We start from the raw sequence: 27,546 nt of genomic DNA, 5'->3' as shown, positions 1-27,546 counted from the left end.
AGTAAAAAACACAGTTGGAGAGCCAGAAAGAAAAGATACTTGTGAAAATAAAAGCAAAAAGGAGCCTAGCAGTAAGGAATTATCTATTTTGTTGAAAATACAAGAGAGATGAAGGATGTGTGGTTCTTTTTCAGACCTGCTTCTTATGTAAATAGTACAACAGTACATGCCACAATGTGTATGCCTTATGGCACAACCCAGCAAAGCAAGGATAGAAACAAGTGTTAGACATATGTAAGTGCAGTGATTTCAATGACAAAAATCTGTTGAAAATTTTGATCAGGAGAACAACCTAATTCCTTAAGACAGTGTGAAACTGCACAGTTGGAGCCCTTACAACAGGAGTTTAAATTTATCTTTTCCTCAGAAGTAAATTACTTTACATGTATCATTTGATTGTGATCTAGGTTACAGGAATATACTGCTGTAAAAATATAGCATTACTGGAATTTTCCAAGTCCAAAAATAATTTAGTGTCCAAATACATACTTTATCTGATTTATGGCTTTACAGCCATAAGCCAGTAGTGCCAAATAAAATTTTCTTTACTGTGATATGTATGCAGTTCTTTTTAAGGTATTTGGAATGATGTCTAACATTTAAATTAAGCAAAACTTTCCTTCTAAAAATATTCAGCTATATTTATATTTTGAAGTGCCATTTCATCTCATACATCTTTAAAAGTGTAACTTCATTTCTTACAGTATCAGTGCTCAAACGTATCTATGATATGCTTAAGGAAATCAAGGACCCAATATATGCAAAAAACATTAAGTGGTATCCAACAAGGGCAGTTTTTTCCCTAATATCATTGTGAAAGTAGTTTTCTGTACTTCAATAACTTACCCATTCCATTCAATGAATATCTCTCAGGAAAGCAATCAGACAAGAAAAAAAGAGTGAATGTGCCCTCAGCTTCCCATATATGAGCATTTTTGTGACACCTATGTAGAAATGTGTAATTGAAATAATATTTGCATAAATTCTATTTAGTAAGGATGCATTAGCTGATGCCAGAGAATGTGGGGGCACTCAAACAGTAAATAGGAATGCATGCCTAAGCATTGATCAGTTAATGCAGACAATGTCAGAAGAATTAAATAGATCATAGTGTCCTTTTGTTCCTTCTCTTTATTTAGTATAATATACTGTTGCTTTCTAAATCTCCTCAGGGTCTTAAATAAAGAAAGATCTCTTCACTTAATTTTGACAGCTGCATAATTGGGGTGCTAAATCATCCTCAGGGATGTAATCAAAATGATTCTACTATGTAACAATTTTCTGGGTTTTCTACTTAGTTTAGAGCAGAAGGAAGAGATTTAGGTAATTGCAATCTCTTGCATTACCTTAAAAGTCAAGCACTGATCATTATAATACAGTAGTTATATTGTATAAGATCTCCAGGACACTTGTAAATAAAACTAATTCACAATTCAGAATAACCACAGTGGTAGATATAGTTATCGTGTAGGAAAATCTGATCCAGAAAGACAATTTAACAGAATCGCAGGATTTGTTTTGCCAGATTCAAATGACAAACCAGCATCAGAATCTGGAAAAAAATAATAAATTTGACACCCAATCATGACTTTAGTGATGTAAAAGCACCAAATAATTGCCTGAAATCTAGACTCTGTTTATAAAAAGTTACAGGAGCTGTGCACCAACACTTTCCATGCTTAATGGGAAGGTGATAGCAGTGACTGTGAAACTGAGGCTTTGTTCACAAGGTGCCTCATGCAGATATGGGATCCAAGAGGGAAAGCCCAGACTGGGATCTCACCACCTCCTGCCCTTCCCTGCCTGCTGATCAGTCTCTTGGCCTTAACCCCATAAGTGCCAATTGATATATTTGTTCCATTTCCAGGTATTTCTGCTTGAAGGCAGTGAAGTTTCCTTTATCCTAGGAAATTCTGGGAAAAGGGCAGTGATCCCAACACCTGTACAGTTTCAGCCTTTGGTCAAATGCTATGGTCACTAGTCTACACGTCAACTGAATCAGATTTCCTGGATTTATTCTAACAGTAGGGCAGGACTCCAACCTAAAGCTAAGCAGGAGGGATTTCAGCAGATGTTCTCCCTTGGAGTTATGTCGAACTGCTAATTCAAATGCTCAGTGCATGGTAAAGTTCCTGTAGTGCCACTCTGCAAAAGAGCAACTCAGCTCGGAAGTGGTGCAGAGAGGGACGTGGAAGCTCAGCCAAGCCAGGTGGCTTGTGGACCCTGCATTTCCTGGAAATGACCTGCCCATGCTCTCTGAGAATATCTTTCCTGCAAACAGGCAATATGCTAATTTCTTGATACACCCTCAGTTTCCTCTGTATAATAGCACTAATGACCTTGACAGAAAGCATTTCCTAGGGATTAATAACCATTTGAGATTTAATGACCTGAGGCTATGCCTCAGGCCATCAACTCCTTCAAGCTGCTCATTAAATCCTTAGGGTAGGCAGTCTGCTTCAATCACTCCTGCTTAAGCATTTGCTCAGTGTCACCTAATAACAATATTCTCCCTGAGGTATTTCCTCTTCAGAGGCCCTAGAAATGTGTTTGTCCTTAAGACTTTTAGGAAAATAATTCATCATTGATTTTTTAGATGACTTGAGTTTCAAGTCAGAGCATTTACTCAGGCTGTCACTGAGCTCATGGTGTGAGGAACTCACTAAAAGTGAGACAGTTAAATTCATAAATTGCACCTTGAAATATAAACTATTTGTTCTAGCTGTTTACAATTCCATAATATAAATCAAGAGCCAGTAGCCTCCCGCATCCAAACACTGGTGGTTCAGCCAAAGGTAGCTTATTTGAGAGGTGATTATTTGAAAGGTGATTGGACAGGCTACCACTTCCTAGCAAAGACTGGCTTCACACTAACTCTAAAAGACACCCCAAATTCGGATCTGTGCAAAAGGAACAGTATAGAGCAGTGCTGCCTGTTGGAGGAAAAATGCTCCAACAGGCCAGTTCCTTACCAGTGAAGTCATAAGGCAAAAATGGTGTATAGTCCCATGTTATGGTACATACTTGTGAAGGGTGAACTTGTTTTTCTGTGGAAGATTTTTCATTTAAGGGAACATTCTTCCCATATTCAGATGTCACCAAGCACAATTGGATCTTAGTTAAATCTGCTGCTGTGGTGTTACATCGTGTTCCCTGTTTATTTGTGTAAGAGTGCGGTGCAGCGTGCCAAATCTGCATGGCACAAACAAACGGCTATTACAGCTTTCTTCACAGAGAGAGACAAAAATGCTTGGGGATGAAGGCAATCAACAACAGTTGTAGGAAGCTGGTGCAGCAACTGTGGTGCAGAGCGATGTGTCTACAAATCAGTTATATTGTCTTCACATCAATCACAAGGATCCTCTGGTGAGGCTCTGCACAGATCACCATCTCACATTAGCCACTGTTGTGCACTGAGCAATCAGTTCGTTTGTTATGTCCAGGGAGAACTTGGAACAGGCTCTTAGGGAGCTGGAAAGTGGAGATGCCTACCCATCTGCCTGGGAAGACCTGCCCTCAACCTGACTTTAGCTTGGAACCAGCCCCATGCTTTGAGCTAATGTCTTTGTCCAGAGACAGCCCACATTTTTAGGGAAAGAAAAGCATTTTACTGGCAAATTCTAAAACTTAAAAGTACTGGAAGTTGTTTATAAGCTTGGAATACTTCATCTTATAAAACAATCAAGGAAACTTGGATACCAAGAATTTTTAGTATCAACTGTAGGAGGGAGGTCTTGTTAATCGGAGCTTAATTCTGATGAGATATACATGTAACAAATATATACATGCAGACATATGTATGTATGGAATATATACATAGATATATATATATGGAAACCAGCAGATGAATCGTTCATCAATAAGGCATTGTGGTGATGAGGGGGTGAACAACATAAGTACTTACTTAGCTGTTTATGTTTCAGATCAGTGGATTTTGAGGTCACATAGCTAATTCCATGATATGCTTTGTGTGGGAAATGCATGCTTTTTGTGGTAAACACTGAGCACCTACACAGGAATGTTCCTACATAAATCTCAAGTCCCATTGCAAACACAGATATCTATGCCACCACTGCAAATGGTGACTGTCAGGTGCAAATAAGTGAAATTAGGGACCTTAGATCACACAGTACATTGACAGGATGTGCCTCGAAGAAGAATGTCACCAGAAATGTCTTTAGCTTTATCTGCCTGTTCATCCCAAATTCTCTGTATAGTCCATAGAGAAGAATAAGCTCTTTCTGTGCACAAGCCATTTTACCTCTTTCAGCTTTAATATTAGATAAATGTTTTAAAGGAAGTACCTCCTTCTCTCCCTAGCTTTCAGTAGCACCTAGGATTAATAGTTCCAATGCAGTTGCAGATAGGTGGGATGATTTCCATTCTTTATATCTGAAAATCCCCATGTATCATGTTAGTAAATATTCTGCATGCATGATGGAATGGCTGCTGTGAAAGCAGGTCGTCTAGATATTTAAGTTCAGATATGTCCTGTTGAAAACTGTTTTATATAACCAGCCCCTCTGCTGAGACCATTACTGTTGTGTGGAATATATGGGTGTGTCACTGACCCAGCTCTGCTTCTTCTGGCTGCTGCTGGTTTGAAATAATCATGCTGCATCATTCCCACGTAGATTTTAGGTGTAGGAATACAGCTCTGGTTGGAATTTCCTCTCTAAAGTCTATTGAGAATTCAAATGAGAGCCAGATGAGTTTTTTCCTGTTCATTTAGAAGAAAAATGCAAAACATCATGTGAAACTTTAAAACTCCAACACTCCCTGAAAGTCCTCACCACAATAACATTTTCCTGAAAAAGTTCTTTCCAATGGGATTTGAGCTTGCAGGTGAAAAGTGTTCATTATGTTTTTCTACCCCCGGTGAGGAAAGGCCAGATTGGTAAACAATGAATGAAGGAAATTTTTTGAAATACATTCAACAAATAGGAGCTTTGTAGTCTCAATTTTGAGGCTACTTTTAGCAGCCTCAAATTGGCTTTGGCTTGGAGTTATGGAAAGATTAACAATAGCCCCAGCTCTCTCCCAGAATCAGTGTCAGCCAATGGAGCATCACAATTATACTTTTCACCTTTTGGCAGTGTTGCCTTCTCTGCACATCCTCCAGTGCAGGTAAAGCAGTGGCTTCCAGGCTTATTTTTTTGGCTTACTGTTTGTTCTTAAAGATGAAGCTGTACCAGAAAATATGGAACTGTAATTTTCAGTACACCAATGTGATTCCTTAGCAATAAGTATGCTTTCAGAGCCTAATGCCATGGCCACAGAATACTGTGGGTTGTGAGTTTCTAACTACCATTACAGTATTAAAAAAACACTGCAAAATGGAAAGCATCAGGGAAAACAACATGAGAAACTTTAAAACTCCAACACTCCCTGCAAAATATAGCCTCTCTCTTAAATCAAAATACCTTTATCTATCTTCTGTTTTACCCAGTGGTTTCAGAGCAATATATGGGCTCTAAGGTGGTTGTTTGAAATCTTTAAATGCCATTTTGCTGAGATTTCATAGTCAGATTTAGTCTGCTCCTTTCAAAAATTAAACCAGGCATTTTTAATGGCAAAATCAGTAGGAGACACCATCATTTGCAGGCAACTGCCTGCTTTCTTCTTCTGTTTCTGTCTGGAGAATAACTTATCTCATCATACTTCTGGCACATCTGAGGCTACACCCTGCCAAAATCTGAAAGTGAAATAAACCATCAAAAAATGTCAGATTCTTGAAAGTGCAGGCCAAGGTCAAGTCTAGAAAAAGAATATGCTTGGAAAAAAAAGTTTCCTTCAAAGCATACACAACCAAATTTCCATCTTTGTGTTTATCTGCATATCTGTATGTCATTATTGTAGCTCTGGACAGCCAGAAATGTCTCATGTCCTCAGCACGTACTTTCATTCTCCTGGCCTTGAGGGAACATAAACCCAGGGCAGCCCTGGAATCCTGTACTTCATGGAGCACATCTGGAGATGGGGAAGGGCTGGTCCCAGAGGCAGCATAGCAGCTGGCAGGAGCTTCCCTCTGGATGAGGTCTGAGTGGCTCTGTGCCCCTGGGGACAGCTCTCACCTTGTGCTCTGGGTGATTTCCAAAGGAGGGAGGTGGCCTCACACACTCCTTCTGGGCAAGGGCAGCTGCTGTTGTCCAAAGACTTCTCAAGGACCAAATGCAAATTTAGTCAAAACAAATTGAACCTCAGGCCCCAAGATTCTGAATAGCAGCCATCTCTCATCTCTTCTTTAAACAGCGTGTTTTAATGCTTTGCAGAATTACAGTGTGAGGCATGCTGCCTTCCATCTCCTTAATCCTCTGTAAATTTACTTCTAACAGCTACTGCCAAAGTACAGTATGGCACTCGCACAGCACATGCTTCTTCAGTGATGAGCACAAAACAGCTTCTGTTCAGAGGGAATATGTTGCAAGCCCATGATTGACACATTGGGAGTGTTGAAGATTATGAAAAATACTCTGAAACTGAGCAAGCCATAAGCACTTCATTTTTCATAGTCACATTACCTCTGTCACTCTTCGTGGCAAGCGTGCGTGTGCAGGCTTGGTGCATCCACGTAGCACACATTGAACAGGCACCAAGTGTTAAACCCATGGTGTGCCAGCTGCCCTGTGGAGTTCAGAGGAAGTGGTTCAAGTATGCACTGCAGTACTCTTCTCGGATTTTTATAACAAACCATAATTTTTTTATTTTATTTTTATTTTTACTTAGCTAGCCTCTCTCTTGGACTAAACTGACCTTAAATTATAGCATGGACTTCTATTCATTGATCTCCTGGTGAATGCTCTCTAATTGATCCAGAATCAGGTCATGGTTTAAGGCAATTTCTGACTCTAATTGGGTAATATCTGCTGGAAAAGCAAGTGCTTTGTGTCTGTCTGGGGGCAGAGGACGCAGTGAAATAAGTAAATTTAGCGACCAGCCAATGGCTGGACTAAATCTTAAGTAGCACCAAAAAAATATCTCCAGTTTAAAAGGCCACCTGTTTGTTAAAGTGGTAAAAGATGAGCTCATGCAAGCTAACTGTGTGGCCCTCATGGATCCAGAGCATCTTTTGAGCATAGTCTAACAATTCTCCTTCCTAAGGAGGGAGGAATATTTTTTCCATTTTTAAACTGAAATGTAAGCGTTAAGTGATGTGTCTCATTTCCCGCCAAAAGTCTAGCTGGGCAAGGGATTAGTCATTTACTTTCCAAATATCTAGCTGCTAGCACTGTCTAGAGAACAAAACTATCTTTGCCCATAGTCAGGCTGGTAATGATTCAGACAAATGGGAATGTGCTCTCCAGCAGTTAGACCAAAGGGACTCCATCCATGAGATGGCAACTGAAACTATCCAAGTGACTTCCCATCAACTGTGGAAGATTAAGAAATAGTTGAAATTCATCCAGCAAGTTAAAAAGTGACAGGGTCTGTATTTCACTGACATTTGCAGAGCCAACCCTTCTGTATTCCTTCCGGTTATCCAGCAAGTGACATTGACATGAAAATAGGAGGCTTGTGCTTCTTTGGTAGCTTTGGTGTTTCCTGACGGGTACCACACAGATCCACTCTCTGGCACCAGCAGGGAGCAAGCACTGGTAGGTCTTCAGCCTTCCTGTTGTCTTCTTCCAGCCTAATATATGGAACATAGCTGAAGGCCAGAGTCCAGCTTTATAGAGTGATAACTGCAAACATCTACCTTATCTAAGCTCTTCCATGCGATTTGATAAAAGAGCAATTTATGTCTTTCCTACTTGTAGCTAAAAATAACAGGATAAAAAGTGTGGAATGTTGTTAGTCCTGGATGGTGTGCTAATTAGTTCTTTGCTAACTCTGCTTCATTGCTGGCAATGATTATTGTCAAGTAATTACAAGGTTCCTATGAATCTGGCTCCCACTTGCTCTGCATTGTAACAAGGATAAGGAAATGAGAAGTGTCAGTACTATGGATATCCCGTGTTATTTCTGCCATGGCAGAATTTCGTGTTATAGGAAACAGTTATTTTGTATAATGGCTTATTAGATGGAAACAGACCTAGGTGAGCTGCAGAATGGAAAATCAGTATTTTTGCTACATTAAAAGTCTATTCTCTACTTGGAGGAGCACATAAACCCCCTACACCTTCTATTTAAAAATGTATGGAAAGGAAACTAAAGGCTTCAGCCAAAAGGCTAAAAATAATAACTATACCATCATAGCCAAGTTGTCTGTTCCTTCTTTCCTCCAGTATGAATGAATAAATATTTATGTATAGCTATCATGTAAGAATTGTTTTAGCCTGTTTTCTGTGTGTTGCTTTGTAGCCATATGAATTGCAGCTTTCATTGTAAAGGGGAATGAACAAAAAAATCTAATTATTTGTGTGAAGAAAAATCATGGAAGTTTGTTAGTTCACATATCCAAAACATTTGAGTTCACTGGTAAAACTGTTGGCTCTGTATCATCCCTTTGGATATTAAAAAAACAGATGTGTATGTGCTGGAGTGCACAAAAAATGTCTGCAGCCCCCTGATAGTAGAAGACAGAACTGGATAAATCATAATCCAGTGTGCTTAAGGAGGTAAATGACAGTTAAATACTTTGAACGTCTTTGAAAATCTGCACCCTATCAGTTCAGAAACTTAAATACCCCTAAAATTCTGGCCTTGGATATTGAAAGTTATCTGTATCTATTTAGTAAAATTAAATAAAATTTCCATCACATGATGGATGTTGGAAACTGAACAGCCGTCTGAGCAGTAGCGCCACTGCTCTCTAAAAAGAACCTTAATTTGACTTTCCCACGTTAATACTGTTTACATGTTGGAGAAAAGTGTTTGAAAGGCACTTTTGTAAAATTGGGTGTTTTTGTGAAAACAGAGTGAGGAAAGATTTTCTTTTTTTAGTAGGTGAGTAATTATTTCCTTTAATCTCTTTGTTTTTTCTCATGACTCTACAAAGATCAGTACACAGCCATGTAATTAGTGGTTCTGGACTAGATCATGCTGAAACACACACTGGTGTAACTCCACTGCTCTTAAAGCACTGCATAGTCAAAGCAGAGGGTAAAATTTAGTTCACAGTAACATCTTTCCATAAGCATATGTTATTTCTTTCATCACTGAAATAATTCTAAAAATTAGTGGAACTGTCAAACAATGGAGGTCATCTGGCCCAACCCCTGCTCACAGCAGAGCCAGCTTATCACATCATATCTGGCACTGACACAGGATCAATCCAGCTCCAAAAAGGAATGTAGACCAAGTTCAGAATGTCCAATAAAAGAAAATAATAATTTGTGCTAAGTGTTAATTTACAGATTTTTCATTTCTTCACAGAGTCATAAAAGACATCATGGTAGCTTTCCTTAGTAATGTTCTTACAGAAAATAGCAACTGGAATAAAGCATTACACAGATATGGGTGCTTGATCCTCTCAGAAATAATCATAATAAAACAGTAGCTATCCACAAATAAAGTTAACCTTCATTTTTTAAATGATTTTTCACTACAGCCTCCAGGCATGATGAAAAGTTAATAATGTTGATATACTTCAATGGCAACAATAGTGGAATGGTTGTAAATCAGAAAAATACATCAATTAGAAGTCTTGCCTGTACTTTCAGGATTGTGTCAGGAGCTTCCTGCTCCTGGATTTTAAGTAGATGACTGTTTCTTACAAGCTGTGTGAATAAGTCACCATCTGCTGTTTGGGGTTCTTCTTTTTTGGAAGAAATACACAGGATGTCTTTCTCCATGGGCCATGGCGTGAATGGTTATCATGAATGCTGTTACCCGGTGATAACAGCAGATAACACTGATAATACCAGGTGAGAGCTCCACACCTTGCATTGCATTTGCTCTGCACAAGACATGGATTTGGACCTCAGTTTTGAATATTTGAACTTTGCTTATGTGCCATGCTTTATCAATGTTCCTTGCACTACAAATAACTCATCTCACACAGAACTGCAAAAGGAAGTGTTTTAATCCTAATTTGTGATAAACAAGAACTGTGAAGTCTTTTTTATTAATATAGCAAAGTATTATCTCCAAGGGGAATTACTCTCATATTAATGTTCAGTATTTAATATAAATTCACAGCATGAAGACCACCTTGGATGGGTAGATTTTCTCTGATGTATATCTGATTGGCCGTATGTAATTTGAACATCTACAAAACATGAAGGGCATAATCAAAGAATAATTAATATGTTGATAAGGAATTACGTTCTTTTCTACTTATCTGCGTAATTCAGAGAGGAAAGTTTATGATGACAACATCTATCTTTTGGGGTATTGTTTACATTTTCATTCAAATTATAACATGAAGCATTCTCCTGCATTCCATAGTGCCTTTCATCTGCTGAGCTTCAATTACTGTCTGACCAATTTAATTCAGTACCCCACACATGCAGACCACATTGGGTATTGTGGAAAACCTAAGCAAAGCACTGAAGTCTGAAACTTGACCTCCAGTTTAGGATACTGAGCTTGAAAACCCTGACTTCCAGAGACATTAAATCTTTGTATTTAGTTAGAGTTACAAATGCACGTAAGAGTCAAAACTGATGGTCAGACCAGCACTACCTCCTCTTGGAAGCCCTCTGAACATCAGGGCACTCCAGAGACATCTTGAATGCTGCTTGAATTCAGGCGTCTGGAAGTCTCCCCTAGTCTTGCAAAAGATGACATTTTCAAAACCAAGGACAGAGGGTAGCTGCAAGCTACATGTAGTGGCATCCATCTGCTGCATCCAAATTCAAACCAGATCTCAAGGGCAGAGTACCAGACAAAACACCTTGGCACTTTATGTGCAGTGAAGAAACACCTTGTGTAGAGATTGAAGAACTTACTGCTCTAGTGATTAAAGTATTAGCAATCTAATAAAAGAGTTGCTCCAGCTACAAAGATAATAACATTTATAATTCCAAGTATGAGGTTATGGCAAGCTTCCAGTAGTGGCACAGTTGGAATTGATACACATATACTTCCTATTAGCTGTTCCTCTCCTTGATGTTATTCTTGCCCTTCCTGTGACTTTCTGGGTTTGAAAATCAATAGTGCTAGTTTTCCTCAAGATGAAAAGAGGTGTAGAGAATCTCACAGAGAGTCTTCATCTGCAATTCTTCCCTAAGGAAAGTATGATGTTGCTGATGGAGATATCTTCCTCCTTACTGCTGGGTCAGTTCAGGGGGCGGTTTACACACTTCTTGAAATAGTCAGAGTGACTGAATGGTTGAAGTAGGAAAGCACATCTGCAGGTCATCTTGTCCATCCCAATTGCTCAATCAAGGCCACCTATAGCGAGCTGTGTCCAAGTGGCTTTTGATTATCTCCAAGGATGAAGCATCCACCAGCTCCCTGAGGAACATGTACCAGTACTTGGTTACCCCTACAGGAAAAAAAAAATGTTTCATGATGTACAGAGCCTTCTGTGTGTCAGTGTATGCCCATTGCCTGTCACTGGGCACTGCTGAGAACATCCTGACTCTGCCCTCTTTGCACCCGCCCTTCAGATATTTATACTCACAGATGAGATTCCACTGAGGTTTCTCTTCCCCAGGCTGAACGGGTGCAGCTCTCTCAGCCTTTTTTCATCTCTCAGGTGCTCCAGGCCCTTAAATCATCTTCACAGATCTGTGCTGGACTCACTCCAGTAAATCTATATTTTTCTTTTGCTGAGGAACCCACAACTGGAGCCAGCACACTGGATGTGGCCTCAGCAGTGATCAGAAGAGGGGAAGAATCAGCTCTGTCCGCCTGCTGTCGCTCCTGCTAGTGCAGCCCAGCATTTTGTCTGCCTTCCTTGGCACAAGGGCACATGGCCTCTTCGTGTTCTGTTGGTGTCCAACCAGGCACCCAGGTCTGAAAAGCTGCTTTGTAGTCTTCGGGCTCTTCACTCTTCAACAACAGTGATTCAGTAGAAAATACATGGCCAGAATGTATAACAGAAATATATAGCATGCATAGGGACATATAGCTGCACTTTCACTGACTACTCAATAATGTCTGTATTGGACTAGCAATGGTACATTGCAAAAATTGCTTTATAATGTATCCAGGGAGCAGGACGTTTTCTAAATACCATCTGGACTCAACATTTCTCTTTTCAGTGTGAGCTCAGCAGCTATCCCAATCTTCAGGCCACTCTTTGGTCCGTAATACATGGAAATTTAGATGCTGCCTAGATCTCTTAGCTTGGGAACCCAAAGGCAGAAACTTGTAAAAGAAGAGTCTGTTTTCAAAATTTGTCCCATAGTGACTCTAGGAGTCACCAGAAGTTTTGAAATAGATCCCAAGGGATGGGATCTATTTGACAGTGTTTCTTCCACATTAACAATACTATACACTTTATATTAGCGTCCTTAAGGACTCGCATTTTCCAGACCATTTTCCAGACACGTTTTTCAGTGGGCGTACGGTGCTCGTGTATAAGAGCTCTGTTAATTCTCAAGTCAGCAGTTCTCAGCTTTTGAATGACAGGCCAAATAGGTGGGATGGGCAGTGTGGTACTGAAGAATGGATGGGTGGTACTCTGTCCTCCAAGTCTATATGAAGCCAAGACTCATGGGGGCTGTCAGAAGGCAAGAAAAAAAATATAAATCCTAATGGGGAAGGAGGAGGATGTGAAGGGAACCAAGTTCTTAATCACTTTTGTCCATTAGCAATACCAGAGTATTTTTCTCAAGACTAAAGGGAGGAGAGCCTGATGTCCTTGTCAGCTCACTATATATATATATATAATGCAAATTTATTCTATCTCATAAATCCTGTTAGTGGTTTCAGCTGGATAAAGCATTCTTCTTGTTTCTTGTCATAAACTGCTGCAGCATTCTGTAGTGCAGCTGCTGCATTTCATCGTAGCACAGCTGCATTTCACCCAGGGATGAAAGGATCCCTATATATAACTTTCTCTTCAGTTTTTATAACCATTTAAAGTGCCTCAAGATGAGATGTGGGTTGTAAGCTATTGTTTTATTAGTGTCATCACAAAGTGCTGCATTGTACAAATCAGTTGTAAGCTAAGCAGAAAAGTGACACTTTAAGATAGAGATTTTTTGGGTTAGGAGGGATTTAAAATCCTGTTTCAGGAATTTGAAAGGAATATGGCAAAAATGGGAAACAAACTAGTGCGGAGTAAGTTTGTATAAACTTGGGGCATGTGGGACAGTGGGTAGCAAAGATGTCAGAGAAATGAATGACAAAAAGTTAGTTTTAAATTACTTCAGTGTGGAAGACATGGAAAAGAAAGGAGTAAATGAAACAAGAAGTAAATAGGAATTGTGATGATGATAAGGAGCAACCAAAAATCTCAAGAGTACGCTCAAAGGAAGACCTGAATCTCTCGTTTTTACCCCATTACTGGACCGTATAACATGGATGGGATTTTCAGCATCAGTTGGGTCTGTTAAACATCTTTGCAGTGTTATTAATGTTACATCTGAAACTTTCAAATGTTTAAACCACTTGGTGTCCAAGTCTCATTGCATTCCTCTGTTTAGATGTCTGATTGTGCTGTACATTCAGTTACCAGGAGTTCCTTGAAAGTCTGTATAATGGGAGAATCCCCCAGGGAGTCGATTTTAAGCTAGACTTCCAGGAACAGCAATGGCTGCCTGGTAGAGTGGCTAATTGCTCTGAAGTGGGAGTGCCTCAGGACATTTCCTACTCCTAAGGTCTTTTTCGTGTCCCTGCATGCCTGCTGTCTTGGTGTGCTGGCTCCTTCAATGGCCCCTGCAAGTCACCTCAGCTTAAAGAGCAAGTGGAGTGTAGCACATTGCACAAAGGTCTCTCCTGCACTGCAAACTTTGATTTCCCTGCTGTTGATTGCACAATCACCTTCTTGTTATTTACATGAGGTAACTCGTGTTGTACACCTAGCTCTGATGACACCTAGATGTAAAAAATACTAACATAGACACTGTTCCCAGACCTGTAAAGTTTTCTGCTTGATGAACCTGCTGTAAATCTCAGATCTACCAGTTTTACCAGTATACCATTAATATACTCAGTTTTACCAGTATACCATTGATCTGGGACAGCAATTCAGCATAATCCTTTCACCCAAGGAGGACATAGCTTCCCAACTCCTTGCTGGAATTACATGCCTTTTTTCTTGGCAAATGCAGCCTTGCTGAAGATAAAGGCTGATGAGAAGTCTCCCAGCTGGCCTGTACAGAATTTGGTTGCAGTAGAGAACAAAACAATTGTTGTAGTCATTGAAAGACACATTTTATACAGTCCCAGACTATATCTGAGTAAGACAAGTGTCAGTAAATCAGAAAGAAAATCTGTCTAAGCTGATAGTCTAATCAGGAAAAAGTCTTTTCATAACACTGTCTTTTGCTTTGTTTCATTTATTCCATTCTAGAGAATTCTTCTCCAAATCTGTGGTGGTATCAGTGAGTAGTCAGATGAGGTTCCAGCTCCAACTCATCTCCTGATACCAGTGTCCTGTGGCAATATCAGTTCAGACTGCCTTCCTTCTTTTTTATTCCTTCTTTTCTATTAATCTCCTTGCTCTTGTGCTGTGTATAGAGTGAATAGTAGTTCCCAATTTCCTATTTCTGTATTACCCCTGATTTTATACCCTTTTAGCATAACCCTTCCTTATTCATCTGCTCTCCAAGGTAAACAGTCACACTCTTTTAATCTCTCAGCATACATGATTTTTTTTTTCAGATCCATAAATAATCAGACTTCCCATTTTCAACCTAAGAAGTCAGAGCATGAATGGACATCATTTGACTATTAATCACTGAGGGTAGAGAATTACGCATAAAGGAACTACTCATGAAAGATCTTTTTCTATTGACATTTAAATTATATTCAGCCACAGTAGTTTAAAAGGTCCATATTTTATTGTAATATTACTAGTACCACAATATTCCATGAAAGGTTTAGGACTACTAAAATAACACTTTGACAGGTTTATTTGTCCTTTCCTTGCAAAACATAACCTTGTCTCTAATACTAATTATATGGCATGATATAAACTAACTCCAATGAAATTCCACTTTTGAAAACCTTATTATGAGAATTTATTGACAAATATGCACCATAGTGCAGTAAAACATATAAATTCATTGTATGCTTATGGTTTATTTTATTTATTATATCTTTGTACTATACATGGTAATTTTACGGCTGCATGGTACAATTGCTGTTGCCTTATTGGAATTATTCTGGAGAAGTCCTACAGAGTGGATAGGAATGGGCTAAACCATTAGACCTCTACCTAAAATCATGAAAGGCTACTGAAAATTATATCTATCTTTATTAAATTGCACAGGAATTTCTCCTTAGGGAATATGACAAGTTTTTAATTTTGCCATGCTTTACACCAACCACTTGCACTAGTGAAGGGAGATGATAATATAGGAATTAAGGTCTTAACCTGTTCCTTGCAAGCTGTAGATCATGGTAAAGATCATGTAGATCTATGATAAAGTCACAGAACAGCGTTGGCCAGAAGGGACCTTAAAGTTACAACCCCCCTGCAGTGGGCAGGGACACCTTTCACTAGATTAGCTTGCTCATATATGAACTTATGTTTGGCTGTGAATTTCCTATGTCAGTTGAAAAGTCATCTTTTCTCATATTTACGAGTATATTCCTGTTCTTTACAATTTAGCACCTTTACACCCTACTGTAATCTAATTTCTGAGCCCTGAAGAAGCTTTGCAAATGCCACTCAGTGGAAACCTCAGTCTTCAGTGTTACATCACAGCTGAGGGATGGCAGAGTGATGCATTTAAGTATCAGAAATTTGGAATTTGGATTATCTGGACTAAATTTCTAAGGGTAATTGAGGAGTGGCATAACCCTATTTTTATGGCCAGATAATGTCAGGCATCGCATTCCCATCAACCTTACCTCTAACCTGCTTATGTACTTCTGAAGTGCTTTAAATCCCCATCCATAAAATAAGAAGAGTAACACAGATAAATGTCCTAAAGACTGTGAGATATAGGGCCAGGAGAGTAATGGCAGCCATTACAGTATCTCAGACAGAGCTGCAAGAAGAAGCTAAACCAGAGCTGTTCTCATACACCTTCAGCCTGAACCGAACTTTTCTAAAGAACCCATTTTCCCTAATGAGCGCTCTTCTGGGAAGACAACACGGGGGTGACATTGCTGGTTGGTGACTTGACAGGTTCATGGGACACAAGGGGTGTACCAGGAGCTGTGAGACAAGGCTGTCTCAGTGTCTACAGCTGCCTGGAGCATGTCTCAGGTCTGAGACACCATCAGAACACTCCCCAGGAGTGTTCTCTGGTTTACCTTTCATAGGGATATGAAACCAATTCCTGAGCATAAAAGGCATTTTATAATGCTGGGTTGAGCTGAGCCTCCAAACTGACCCTACAATGCCAGGTAGATTTTGCTCTGGAAGATGCAGCACAAACTCATCCCAACAATTTTCCTCCTCTTGCAGGAAAGAGTAAGACAAGGACCAAAAGTTGATGTCACCTTTGGTTAGTAACACCAGGCTAACCACTTGTTCACTTGATATGGCTCCACAGTAAAATGCACTTCTTTTCAATTAATTAATTAATCATTTTCTCTAACATTTCCAGATATTTTATCTGAATCTAGTAAATTAGATTTAAGTGGTGAGAACTACAGGGGGAATACTGAATTGAACATTAACAGTGATTTGTTACAGAAGATGAACAATAATGGTTATCACATAAAGTTGGCATAACCACGATAGATGGGGTAATAATGTCCCTTATTTATTCTAGTTGCTAAGTCTTTCAATGCATTGTGCAAAGGGACATCTGCATTTTAAATAAAAATGTAATTTTAAAAAAAGGGAGAAATACCAAAACAGAAGATAGAAGAGACAGGTACAATGGCATAAAGGCAGAAATAAGATTAAATACTGAGATCTAGACAGGAAAAGGGAAAGGACTATAGTAACTGAGTCTTAGTATTGATATTTGTAGATGGTCATAAGATTCCAAGCCAGAAAATGAACTTATTTATATGAGCTTCTCTTAACAGAGCTTTTCTCCAAACAAATTTTTAGACAGTTCTCCTGTGCTCCTTCGTGTGAGGGAAGCACTGTTCCAGAGGTTTGACTTTCCTGGGCTTGTGAAAATGCAGCTAACGTAGATTAAACAGAACCCTTAGAGGATTTGAGACAGTTTGCTAATCCAACAGCAGAGCATTTCCGCTTTTGGAGGGTTAGTTTTCTACCAGCTTAGGGGGTTTGAGCTGGGTCTCTGAAGGGTTAGCCAGGAGCTGGTGTGGCATGAAGGGAAGCAGAAGCAGCAGCCAGCTGCTGGCAGGGCAAGGATGTCCCCTTCGGTGGCAGCTGGCTGCTAGAGTGTTTGTCTGGTGTTGGGCAGAAACAAAGCACTTTGTGAAGAAGCAAAGAAAGTGTTGGAAGAGCAGGAGAGATGGCAAACAACTGTCTCCATTTCAGCCCCAGGACAGCCAGAGCCACCCACAATGTTTGTGGGAGACAAGCTCAAACCTGTTTAATACTAGAGATGGACTAGCTGTGCTCTGAATACTTGTCACATTTCCTGAGTGAACTTCTCTCCTCATTTTGCTCTGAATTATATCTCACTACTAGTAGAAAAATGAAATGGAGAAATTTGTTTTCTTCCAAGCTTCAGCTAGAAACTGAAAAGGCCTCCTTAGAATTCAAGTCCTTTGAGACATCCTGACAGCTGTCAATATTTGGGACTGAATTATTATCTAGCCTTAATAATTAATGATTGTTGTTAACTGCTGCCCAAGCAGGTGGAAAGCAGTAGGTAAATTATCTCTATTTTTTTCTAGCCACAGAGCAGAACAGTAGTGCATAAGGACAAATCCCTCACCAGGTATGCTAGGGCAAGCAGACTTTTTGGTCCTGCCAAGGGAGATGCTGCTTGTGGGTCAGTGGTGGCTCGCGTGCGTCTGGTAGGAACTGGAGGAACTGTGCCTCCTGCCAGCTTTGAGCCATGTCCTCTCTGAAATCACTCTTCTCACCATGACAGCCCTTCTCTGGGCTGTGGACAAACTGCCTTGGTGCCACCTGTGAACACCTGTGAGTTTCCAAGTCCTTCAGTGTTGCACCAGGCAGGATCAAATCCCTGTATTAGCCTGGACATGGGAACAGAACTGGGACAACACTGCCAAAAGTATTTCTACCACCCTTCATTGATACCTCCACTGAGGGTCACTGATACATCCACTGAGGGCTTTTTGGTGCTACACAACTCTTCCCAAAGAAGGCTTCACTGATGTTTCACTATGAAGTAAGAAAAAGCAAGTATTAGGATATGGGCACAAAAAGAGAAGGTTAAACTTAGCATGTCAAATTACTGTTCGCACATTGCAGTATGCAGTAATAAAAGCACCTGTATTGCATTTTGAGCTATAACTTGGATTATATACCCAGGGCAAAATGGTAGAAATCACCTTTGATGTCTGCTGAGGAGTGAATCCTGTGTTTTGCCTTTTCACCTAAACCGTAGGAGGGACCAAGAGGGGAACGACAGGAACAGGTGCCCTTAGCCTGTGGGAACACACTCGTATGAGCAAAGTCATATTTTGGGCTGTGCCAGCAGCCTGGTGCCCTTCTCCTGCTGTCCTCTGAATAAGACCAGAAAGAGAGGTGTGGGAGGGAACTGGGAACTGATATGTGTTTTAAGACTCAGTATCCTGGAAGCTTAGCAAATCTTACTCAAGGCTGAGGTAGTCATTCAGAGGGCAATAATACTCACCAGAAATCCCTTCATGGAGGATATAGAGTCAAAGTTTGGGGGCAGAAGTTAATTAGTCAATGAGATTTGACTGAATACAGTGTGTTGCAAACAACCTCACGAAAAACACCACAAAAAACTAAAAACAAAACCTCAGAAAAGAGTGACATCTACTTTCTTGGTTATTCCCTATAAATACTCACCCATTGCAACCTGAGATTTTTTTAGATCTTGTTTAGGCTGCAGGAATATTTCTCAGCAAGCTCCTCTGAGCAGCCAACTGCAAAAAAAAAAAAAAAAATTGAAATATGATAAGCGTATAAGAGCATTAAATGGTAGCATTCTCCATCACCCACAGCCCCTGTCAGTTGTGTTTCCAGGCCAGATGAAGCTAGAATGTACATACAGCTGTTCTGAGTTGTAAAATACATTTTGAAATGAGATTGATTCGTCTGTGTTTCATGAGATTGAATTAAGCAAAAGAAAAAATGTATAAAGACTTGTCTTTTTTCCAAGCATTTAATAGAAATAGTCTAACTGGAACATAATAGAGATGTGCTTTCAGCACACAGATGTGCTGTAGTGAGAGCCACGTTTTATGTAAGCTGCTTATTCTTTTGTGCTGTGTCAAGAACTGAATGTACTTTCATACTCCGTTTTTTGGCCTTGACATGAACTAATGTCAAAGCAAATGAAGACCTGGTGGTAAATCCTTTTCAGCACTGCTAATGAATGTGACCATTGTGGAGCTGTTCCTGGCTGTCTAATCGTCTTTGGGAAATTGAGCTTTTGATACATAGACCTTGTATTCTGAATTTTGATTTCTGCTACAAAATTTGCTGGTGTGATTCATTATTTAGGGGATCAGAAAGGTGTGCAGGTCACACACTACAGACTATTTTCAAAGCAGATTTTATAGTGAGCTTCAGTGGGTAAAGTCATTAAGGGTATGATGAGTGATCTGAACAGAATTACATGGGCAAAAGTTCATGCCAGCATCTCTCTCACCTAAAAAAATTCACTGATTTACAACTGGAATTTTTTTCATATGCGAGGCAAAATATGCAGAAGAGCAACTGAGCCTGATCATCTTCTTCCAGTTCCATTGTTTGCTTTATAGTTAGGGTTTTGTATTATGGCTGTCTAGATTTTACAGCCACAAATGTACCAAAGCCCCTGACTGGTTTATTCAGGTTGATTAATAAGCAACATAAAATGTCTACTTTCTTCGATACTCTGTTTCTTTGTGTTTTGCAAATGCAAGAGGTACAGATACGTGCTTTGACTTTGATCCTGTAAACCAAAACTGTTCAAGTGGTAGATCCTGATCTAGATTTGGACAGGAAGAGATGTTTCCCAGATTTCCTCTGAAACCCACATTTGTGTGGATGAGCCTCTGTTTTCAGTTGTTCCCCCAGCTGGTCTGGGAGCAGCTGCACATGCAGGCAGTGCAGGTGCTGGGCAGAGCTGGACCCAGCACACTGCTTTCCAGAATATAAGCCCATATAAAATAAAAATATTTTTGGTAAAAATGGAGATGCCCCTGCAATTGTCCCTTCAGTATCGTGACACCTGCACTGGGGTTTTCCTGGCAAAGCTTTCCATTTTTTCACGTGGCATTCTGCTCTGCAAGAAACGTCAGAACAGGAAAGAATGCAGTGCCTGCTTGCTGTCACCCCATTTTCACCCTTACCAGCAACTTACCCTTGGGGGAGGGCAGATCACAGAGCCACAAACCTGGCTGAGCAACTTTTGCTGCAAGATGGTTAACACTTCATCCCAGCCACCAAGTAGCTTTGTGCACCCTAGGGTCCTGTGGAGACAGGCGGATTTTTTAGAGGGACTCTCTTCTGATGCTACAAACTGTGGTTCAGAATGATGACAGTACTTTAGCAGCAAATAGATCCTACCACATTTCTTTGATTTTTCTTTGTAATTGAAAGAACTTCTAATTCAAAATAACAAAGTGTGAACTTTTCTCTCTTTCCTCTTTTTGCCCAGAAATCGAGGCAAAGGAAGCGTGTGACTGGTTACGTGCAGCTGGATTTCCCCAATATGCTCAGTTCTATGAGGGTAAGTCGGCCTTTCTCCTCTTTGTGCAGCTCTGAAAGTGCACTGGGCCCTCGCCAGGAGAGCTTGCTGTCGGCCAACTCCACATTTGACTGAGTTATGGCCATGGCTGGATGCTTCTCAAAGCCTCAGCTGCTGGAGTCATACCAGCGCATAAAGAAAAGTAGGATTCTTACCCTCGTAGCCATGGGAAGTTAAAAAAAAAAAAGAGAGAGAGAAACATAGCTTGTGTAAACCCCAAATGTTCACAAAAACAACTACAAAACATCTAAAACGTGAGTCTTTTTTCTAAAACCTTTCTTAACTGTGCTTGAAGTAAGATTAAAACACTAGAAGTTATTGAAAATTTCAATCATGCCAAAAGTAAGACTGAAAAACTCTGTAGAGTCACCAAAAGTGAATAACTTGAGTTGCACTTCACATTTGCAAAGTAAGAAAAGCTGATAGTTCAGTGCTAACTCCCTGCCAATGGTGGTGTCCCCTTCCTAGGTGTGAAGTTCATGCCCAGGGAAGCAGTATCCCCAGGGCAGGGTGTGTGGCTGCACTGCTGCTGTGTTCAGTAGAACTTTGGGGACCGGAGCTGGGTTTCTCTTGCTCTCCCCAGGCTCAGCACTGAGAGGGAAAATGCGGCTGAGCCTCGTTTTTCCCAAAATGCGTGTTCTCCCTGCCAGAGACATGGAGCCAGCTCAGGCCCACTCGGGCTTATTAGCTGAAAGGCAGCTCTGCCAAACACCTCTGGACACCTTCCAGGGTCAGCAGGAGTCTGGAGGAGAACAGATCCACGCATGGAATGAGGGCCAAGGAGCCTCATGGGTCAGAGCCAAGTCTGCAGGGAGTCAGCTCCGATGCCATCCCTCCCCTCGTGTGGGGCTGAGGATGGCAGTGAGGGGATGCTGAGGACACCCCCGTGGCCAGCTGAGGTCCATCAGGGCTCAGGTGCTGGGTCCTGTTGGGCTGCTCACATGCCAGGGGACAGGAGCACCATTCAGAGATGCTCAGGTGGCTCCACAGGAGGCAGGCAGACTCTGTTAAATTCAGCAAGGAACTAAGACTAATAAGCCTGCCAGACCAAAACTGACACAAATGTGTATCTCCCACAGTTCCTGGGTAGCCAGTAGTGCTTTTGTGTCTGCCTTGTATTCAGACTATGGCAGATACTGACTCCACCAGAGACAGGAACGCCTGCTGCCTGCTTAACTCAAAGGGATGTTCTCTCCAAAAAAACAACCTGTGCTGGACTCCAGCAGTTCCCAAGCAGTCAGTATGTGCTCTAGACAGCCTATGTCTCCACAAAAAAAGGTGCTTTTCACAGGCATCTATTATGTCAGTGTTGAGCAGTAGTGTCTGAAAATGCTGGCTGAAGTTCCTGTATCCCAGCATCCTGCTGAGGAACCTAAGCATGGCAGAACAGTCTGGAGAGCAGCCACGGCACTGGAACCCGTCCCACCGTTATAGAGCTGTGTCACTTCTCATTACAAATGTCAGCTTCCAGCATACTATTCTTTTTAGCTAATATTGGGGATTATAATTCAGTTCGGTTTGGGGTAGGTTTTTTTTGTTTGGTTGGTTTTTTTGTCTGTTATTTGAGTAACCCTCTGTCTGAAATCATTGTTATTTGGATCTGTTTAAAAAAAAAAAAAGCACAGAATAATTCTGAGGCTTGGACAAAGTCTGTCTAGCAAATAACTCATTAAGTCACTGTAATGAGAAGGGAAAACCTTGTTGCTCATGTAGTAAAGTAAGTGCGGTGGTAATTCCCTCATCTCATCTATTTGTGCAAGGTGCTAAAACGAACAACAAACAGTTGAGTATTTTTCAAAGCCAAAATGAAATCATTTTGCGGTCACCCTAATGCGCTGGATGTTCAGGTATACCTTTAACAGGAAAAAAAAAAAAAAGCTGTCAGAAAGGGTCACAGATACAGCTGGAAGGAAACCAGAGCTGAGTGAAATTGGTCATCCTAGATTTCAGTGAGCAAGCACATTCAAAGCAATTTAGACAATAGACTGTGTATTTTCATTTGTGTAGCAAGCAGTCATCTTAATATTGTGTCTCATTTTACAGACTCCCAGTTTCCCATTGACATTGCTGCAGTAAAGAAAGATCATGATTTTCTTGACAAGGACCTTGTAGAACCTCTTTGCAGGTAAATAACACTCAAAGTTTCTTTTCTGATAATTTAAAAGCATGAGCTGATTTTTACCAGTTGGCATAGCAGCAGTAGAGATGTGTGCTTGTCCAGGTGCATTAAGCGATGAGATCTATAATGCCACCATTCTGAGTTAATTTCTCTTACAGAAGATGCTGCAGTAGGAGACTCACTACACTCACAGAAAGCATCACATGACTTAAGAAGACCCAAATCCTTTGGATCTGAAACAGATGCTTTTTAAGAACTAGCAGTAGTGCGAGCAAATCCTGAATAAATGAGAGTCACATTTGATTCGCACATTAATAACTCTTATGTCCAGCAAAAAAGATGAAACTTCATTGCAGAGAATTCAGCAAGCCCTTTTCTCTGCCAGCAGGCATGCTTTTCATGCTGCTGTGAATCCCTTGGTACTCCCATTTGTCACCAGTAACAGAAGTGGACCAGACCCAGTACTACAGACCCCCCAGTACTACAGATGCTACAACTGATCAGTTCTTTGTCCCTCCCAGCAGTCCTGTGTTTGCTGTTTATCTTGCTTTTTGTACTCTGGGATAAATATACTGTACTGCATTGCTCAAGTCCAGTCCCCCAGGACTCAAGACACAGCAATTCTGTGGCAGTTTCGCAAAACCACATTGCAGAGACATTGTTCCCCTCTCCTTCCCCCTGTGCTCAGCTCAAGCTGGGTTCTGCTCCTCTCGTCTTCAAGTCAGGACAAAGGAGCGTCTGGCCCTTGACCAGGCAGGCATCATTGCATGTTATGGAAACTTTCACAACACCAACATCAAGATAATTGGACAAGATTCTATTTCCCCTTCTGCAACTGTGGATAAAGTCAGGCAGAGATGGCTTTAGGAGATGCTGGTCCACATCATACTGTACATTGCAATCAGTAATGAGTTTGTGGTGGAAGAATGCAGAGAAGGTTTCTGAGAATCACCAAAAATAGGGCTGGAAGAGACTTCATCTAGTCCACATCTCCATCCCAGGCTATGCCCCCTTCCTGGCAGATCCAGGTAGTTTCTGGGCATAGCTATCATCAGATTGCTTTCCCAAAACTCCTCTGCTGCAAGCGAGACCTGTTGCTTCTCGTGCTGTCTATTATGGCTATGAGGAACAGAATATTCTCTTTCCCTGTGCAATAGCCTTTGTGTCTGAAGATAAATCAGTAGGAAAGACTTGGATTCTCCAGTGGGCTCTCTCACAGCTTCCTGAGAACAGAATTAACTGCAGACTTGAACCACTGCTGTTCTGTGCTGCTTGCTGAGAGAGATAGCTATGCCCACACCTGAGAAACCTTCAGGTTTCATGCATATGTACATCCCCTGCTTCAGTCTGGCATGATGGAAGACATACTTAGCTGCAGTTTGGGAACTGGAAAGTGATAGAGAGAGGAGATTGAGATCTCTTCCCCTCTGCCCTTTACCACAATGTTGAAAGGACCCTTAAAAGAATGGTGTCTGTTCCTGACCCTTTCTTGTGAGAGAAAACAGTGAGATATAGTAATTTCATAGCTCTGTGACTCTCCCTAATCATTCTCTGGAGTAATTGGCAGTGGTGTTGCTACAGGCCTGGTCACCAGGCATCCAACACTTACACAGCTAAAAATGGGATCAGCTCATCTCCTGCTCCTCCAGCCTCTCTGTAGACTCACAGATACATCTACAGTTACGCTGCATTGATATATGTATGAGGATTATTTTGCAAGCTGAGAAGCTAGAGACTTGGTTGGGTTGGGATTTTTTTATCTTTTATTAAAGTGTGAGGGTTTGGAAAGTTAACTAGCAGCTGGATAGATGCAGTCATGGGAAAAAATGCTTTACATAGCCTAAATCAAGGGACGATGATAAGACCTATAGAAAAAAGCATAGACACAGATATTTCCACACTTTAAAGATAAATGGGTTTATGACTCTCTAATAACTTTTTCTGTAAGTATTTTATTCAGAAGACAACACCTGTTAACTTGAATTTCTGTTGGGAATTTTTAAACAGCTTAGGTCTTAAAAATACTAAGATCTGAGCCTTTTAAAGTATTCTCCACGTAATATGAGAAATACAAGCATTATGTACAGGTTATGTTTTCAGATTGTGGACATTTAATTCAATGTAATTCAGCAACTTCGAACCCCTGGCTGAAAATGAGCTGTAAAAAGCCATTGTACCAAATGCCAAGATTCAGATTCATTAGAAACAGTGAACAGTGTCAGCTGCTGCCCCAGTACCAGCTTTGTTACTCTATGAGCTATCAAACCAGCATCTTCCAAGTTTTCCAGTGAGGATTTCCAGGGAAATCCTCACAGCTCAGCTGACCTTTCTGGCCAGTTTTCTGCCCTTCCTTTGCTCTGCAGTGGTGTTCCTGCAAGGTGCATGCCAATGTACCACATGAGAGCTGCAGGCTGTGATACCCTTTGAGGAAGGAGAAAGTTTAAAAGGGCTGGTTATTACTTCTGTATGCACAAATTCCCAGGTTGGCAGTCAAACTTCCATGCTTCAAGCATTCAAAGCTGCCCTTAAAGCTCTGCGTGACCAAGCCATCACACTGTGGTCACACATAGTGCTGAACAAAATGGGCTTCTCTTTTTTTTTTTGGAAGATAATTTTAAAGCTGAAATGCCTGCATGGATAATCAGTTTGAGCAGTTTTAGCTCTGAATAGTAATGGCATAAACACTGAATTTGTCTGCTCTTGTGGGTTAAAATCAGACCTTCAATCTCATTTTATAATCAGTTTTCTTCTGGCATTGACATGTACTAGACAACGTGAGGCACAATTGAGGAGGAACCTTTTTTTAAGACAGCTGGTAGCATTTTAGCCAGAAAATCTAAGACTCCCTGTTGTAAAAGATTTCAGTGACCTTTTTGAGATATTCTAACATTCCTGCTGTTTACAATATAATTCGAAAATTTGGCAGAGTAAAAACCAAATTTGAGGCCTTTGGTTTAGAGGCGTATCTATCAAGACATTCCACTCAGATTTTATTGAGTAATGAACAATAGAGAATTGCCAGGCAATCTGCAAGCAAATGCTGTCAGCCTGCCAAAACAATAATTGAGCATGAAAATTTTATAGCTGCATCGCTTCCAAAATAGCAGCAACCAACTCTGCTCTGAGAACTTTTGTGGTTGCTCTGATAAGAGGGTGAGAAAGAGAAGCCAAGCCACATTGTACTTTTTGTATTCACGTAAATAAAATGACTAAGAGCGTGAAGAACAAGTATATAACAGTCTGATACATGGTTCCCTAAACCAAGCTCTTAGACAGCTCGTAAACAAAGTGAAGGTTGCTGTACGGGATGGGACATCCTCCCACCAGAGTTCTGAAATGCTGAGTGTACAGTCAGTACCATCTGCTGAGTTATCTTGCACTAGGTGCTGTTGGGGGATAAGCCTGGCCCTCCACATGCAGGACAGAAAGCTCCCTGCTCTGGAGGCAGTGGAATGGCTCCCACTGACTTCCAGGAGAGATTACTCTTCTCATGTGAGCAAGGGGGCCTACAAGGCAACTCCCTCCGTGGCAACCATGATGAAAAGGTGGTAGCACTCTAAACCATTATATTCTCTTCATGCACAAAACTGGTGGAGCAGGGACATGCCAGTGCCAGCCTTGCACTCCAGCCCTAATGGTGCTGGGAGAACTCTTACTCAGTGCTGAAACCTCAGCAAAGCCCAGCATCAGGAGATTGATGTCCTCTTCCCAAAGCTGACAGCACCAGAAGAAACCTGGCAGGGACGTTCATACACAGTATCTAAGCTTGGCTAGGAATAACAATAAAGCAAAGGAATAGTGTTGTAGTTCCCTCAGAGAGGCATTTACAGAACCGCATAGTATGTTTGCCTGGTCAAAATCCATAAGAGAGGGCATTTGTGGATCTGCTGATGGGGGAGATGCTGGTCTGTCCATGCTTGTCTTCCTTCATGACTGGCCTGTGGCCCTGGCTGCATTCCAAAGCACCTGCTTGAAGGCAGCTGCAGAACAGGTCCAGGGGTTCTCCTGGAACTCCAACTCACTTCACAGCTATTGCCCTATTACTTGGATCGCTCTTAAAGCACGGCAACAAGTCCCCTACAAGGTTTTCCAGCTGGCCTGAGCCTGCATAGCTACAAGCTTGTATTTATTTGTAAGCACCACTCAGTGCTGCAAAGGATGAAAAAAAAAAAATAAAAGATTTCCTGCTTCTGAAGAACTTTTATCATAAGAGTTAACAACCGCAGCCACTGGGCTGGGATTCAGAACCCTAAGGACTTGTGTCTATGGCCACCTTAAATCTCCTCAGATAGCCCAGGCTTCTCCCTGTGTAGTCTGGACTGAGGTGCCAGCAGCAGATGAAGGCCAGGTTTGATACTCCAGGGGATCTAAAATAGCACCAGAACCATCTGTTTGGGCACCTGAATATCTCTGCTGGCTTTTTAAGAATTATTTCCAAGTGTTAAACCACCTGTGATGCTCTGGGGAAAAAAAGAAATTAACATCACTGAAACACTTGCTGTAGTACATGTTTTGCAGTCTTTCCCTGAACAATGCAGAAATTTCCAGATACACCTTCAAATGCATTCTAGATTATCTGGGTTTTATATACCTACCTCTCTTGTGTTTATTCAATTTTTTTTTCCTGCCTTTTCTCAAGCCTTGACTTAGTGT

At 41.0% G+C, this 27,546-nt stretch overlaps 1 protein-coding gene across 7 annotated transcripts in view; it reads left to right on the top strand.

The window, feature by feature from the left end:
• STARD13 (StAR related lipid transfer domain containing 13) overlaps positions 1–27,546 on the top strand; it is a 285,754-nt gene that overhangs the window by 229,518 nt on the left and 28,690 nt on the right. For all 7 annotated transcript variants that reach the window (XM_063394783.1, XM_063394784.1, XM_063394785.1 and 4 more), the window contains 2 exons: positions 20,685–20,756; positions 22,818–22,899. In XM_063394783.1, coding sequence (XP_063250853.1) covers positions 20,685–20,756; positions 22,818–22,899 — 154 coding nt within the window. The remainder of the gene's footprint in view (positions 1–20,684; positions 20,757–22,817; positions 22,900–27,546) is intronic.

The sequence above is a fragment of the Prinia subflava genome, chromosome 3, assembly GCF_021018805.1.
Source record: "Prinia subflava isolate CZ2003 ecotype Zambia chromosome 3, Cam_Psub_1.2, whole genome shotgun sequence".
Taxonomy (NCBI): Eukaryota; Metazoa; Chordata; class Aves; order Passeriformes; family Cisticolidae; genus Prinia; species Prinia subflava.
The sequence above is the reverse complement of the archived record's forward strand: the minus strand, read 5'-3'. Positions and strand labels throughout refer to the sequence as shown.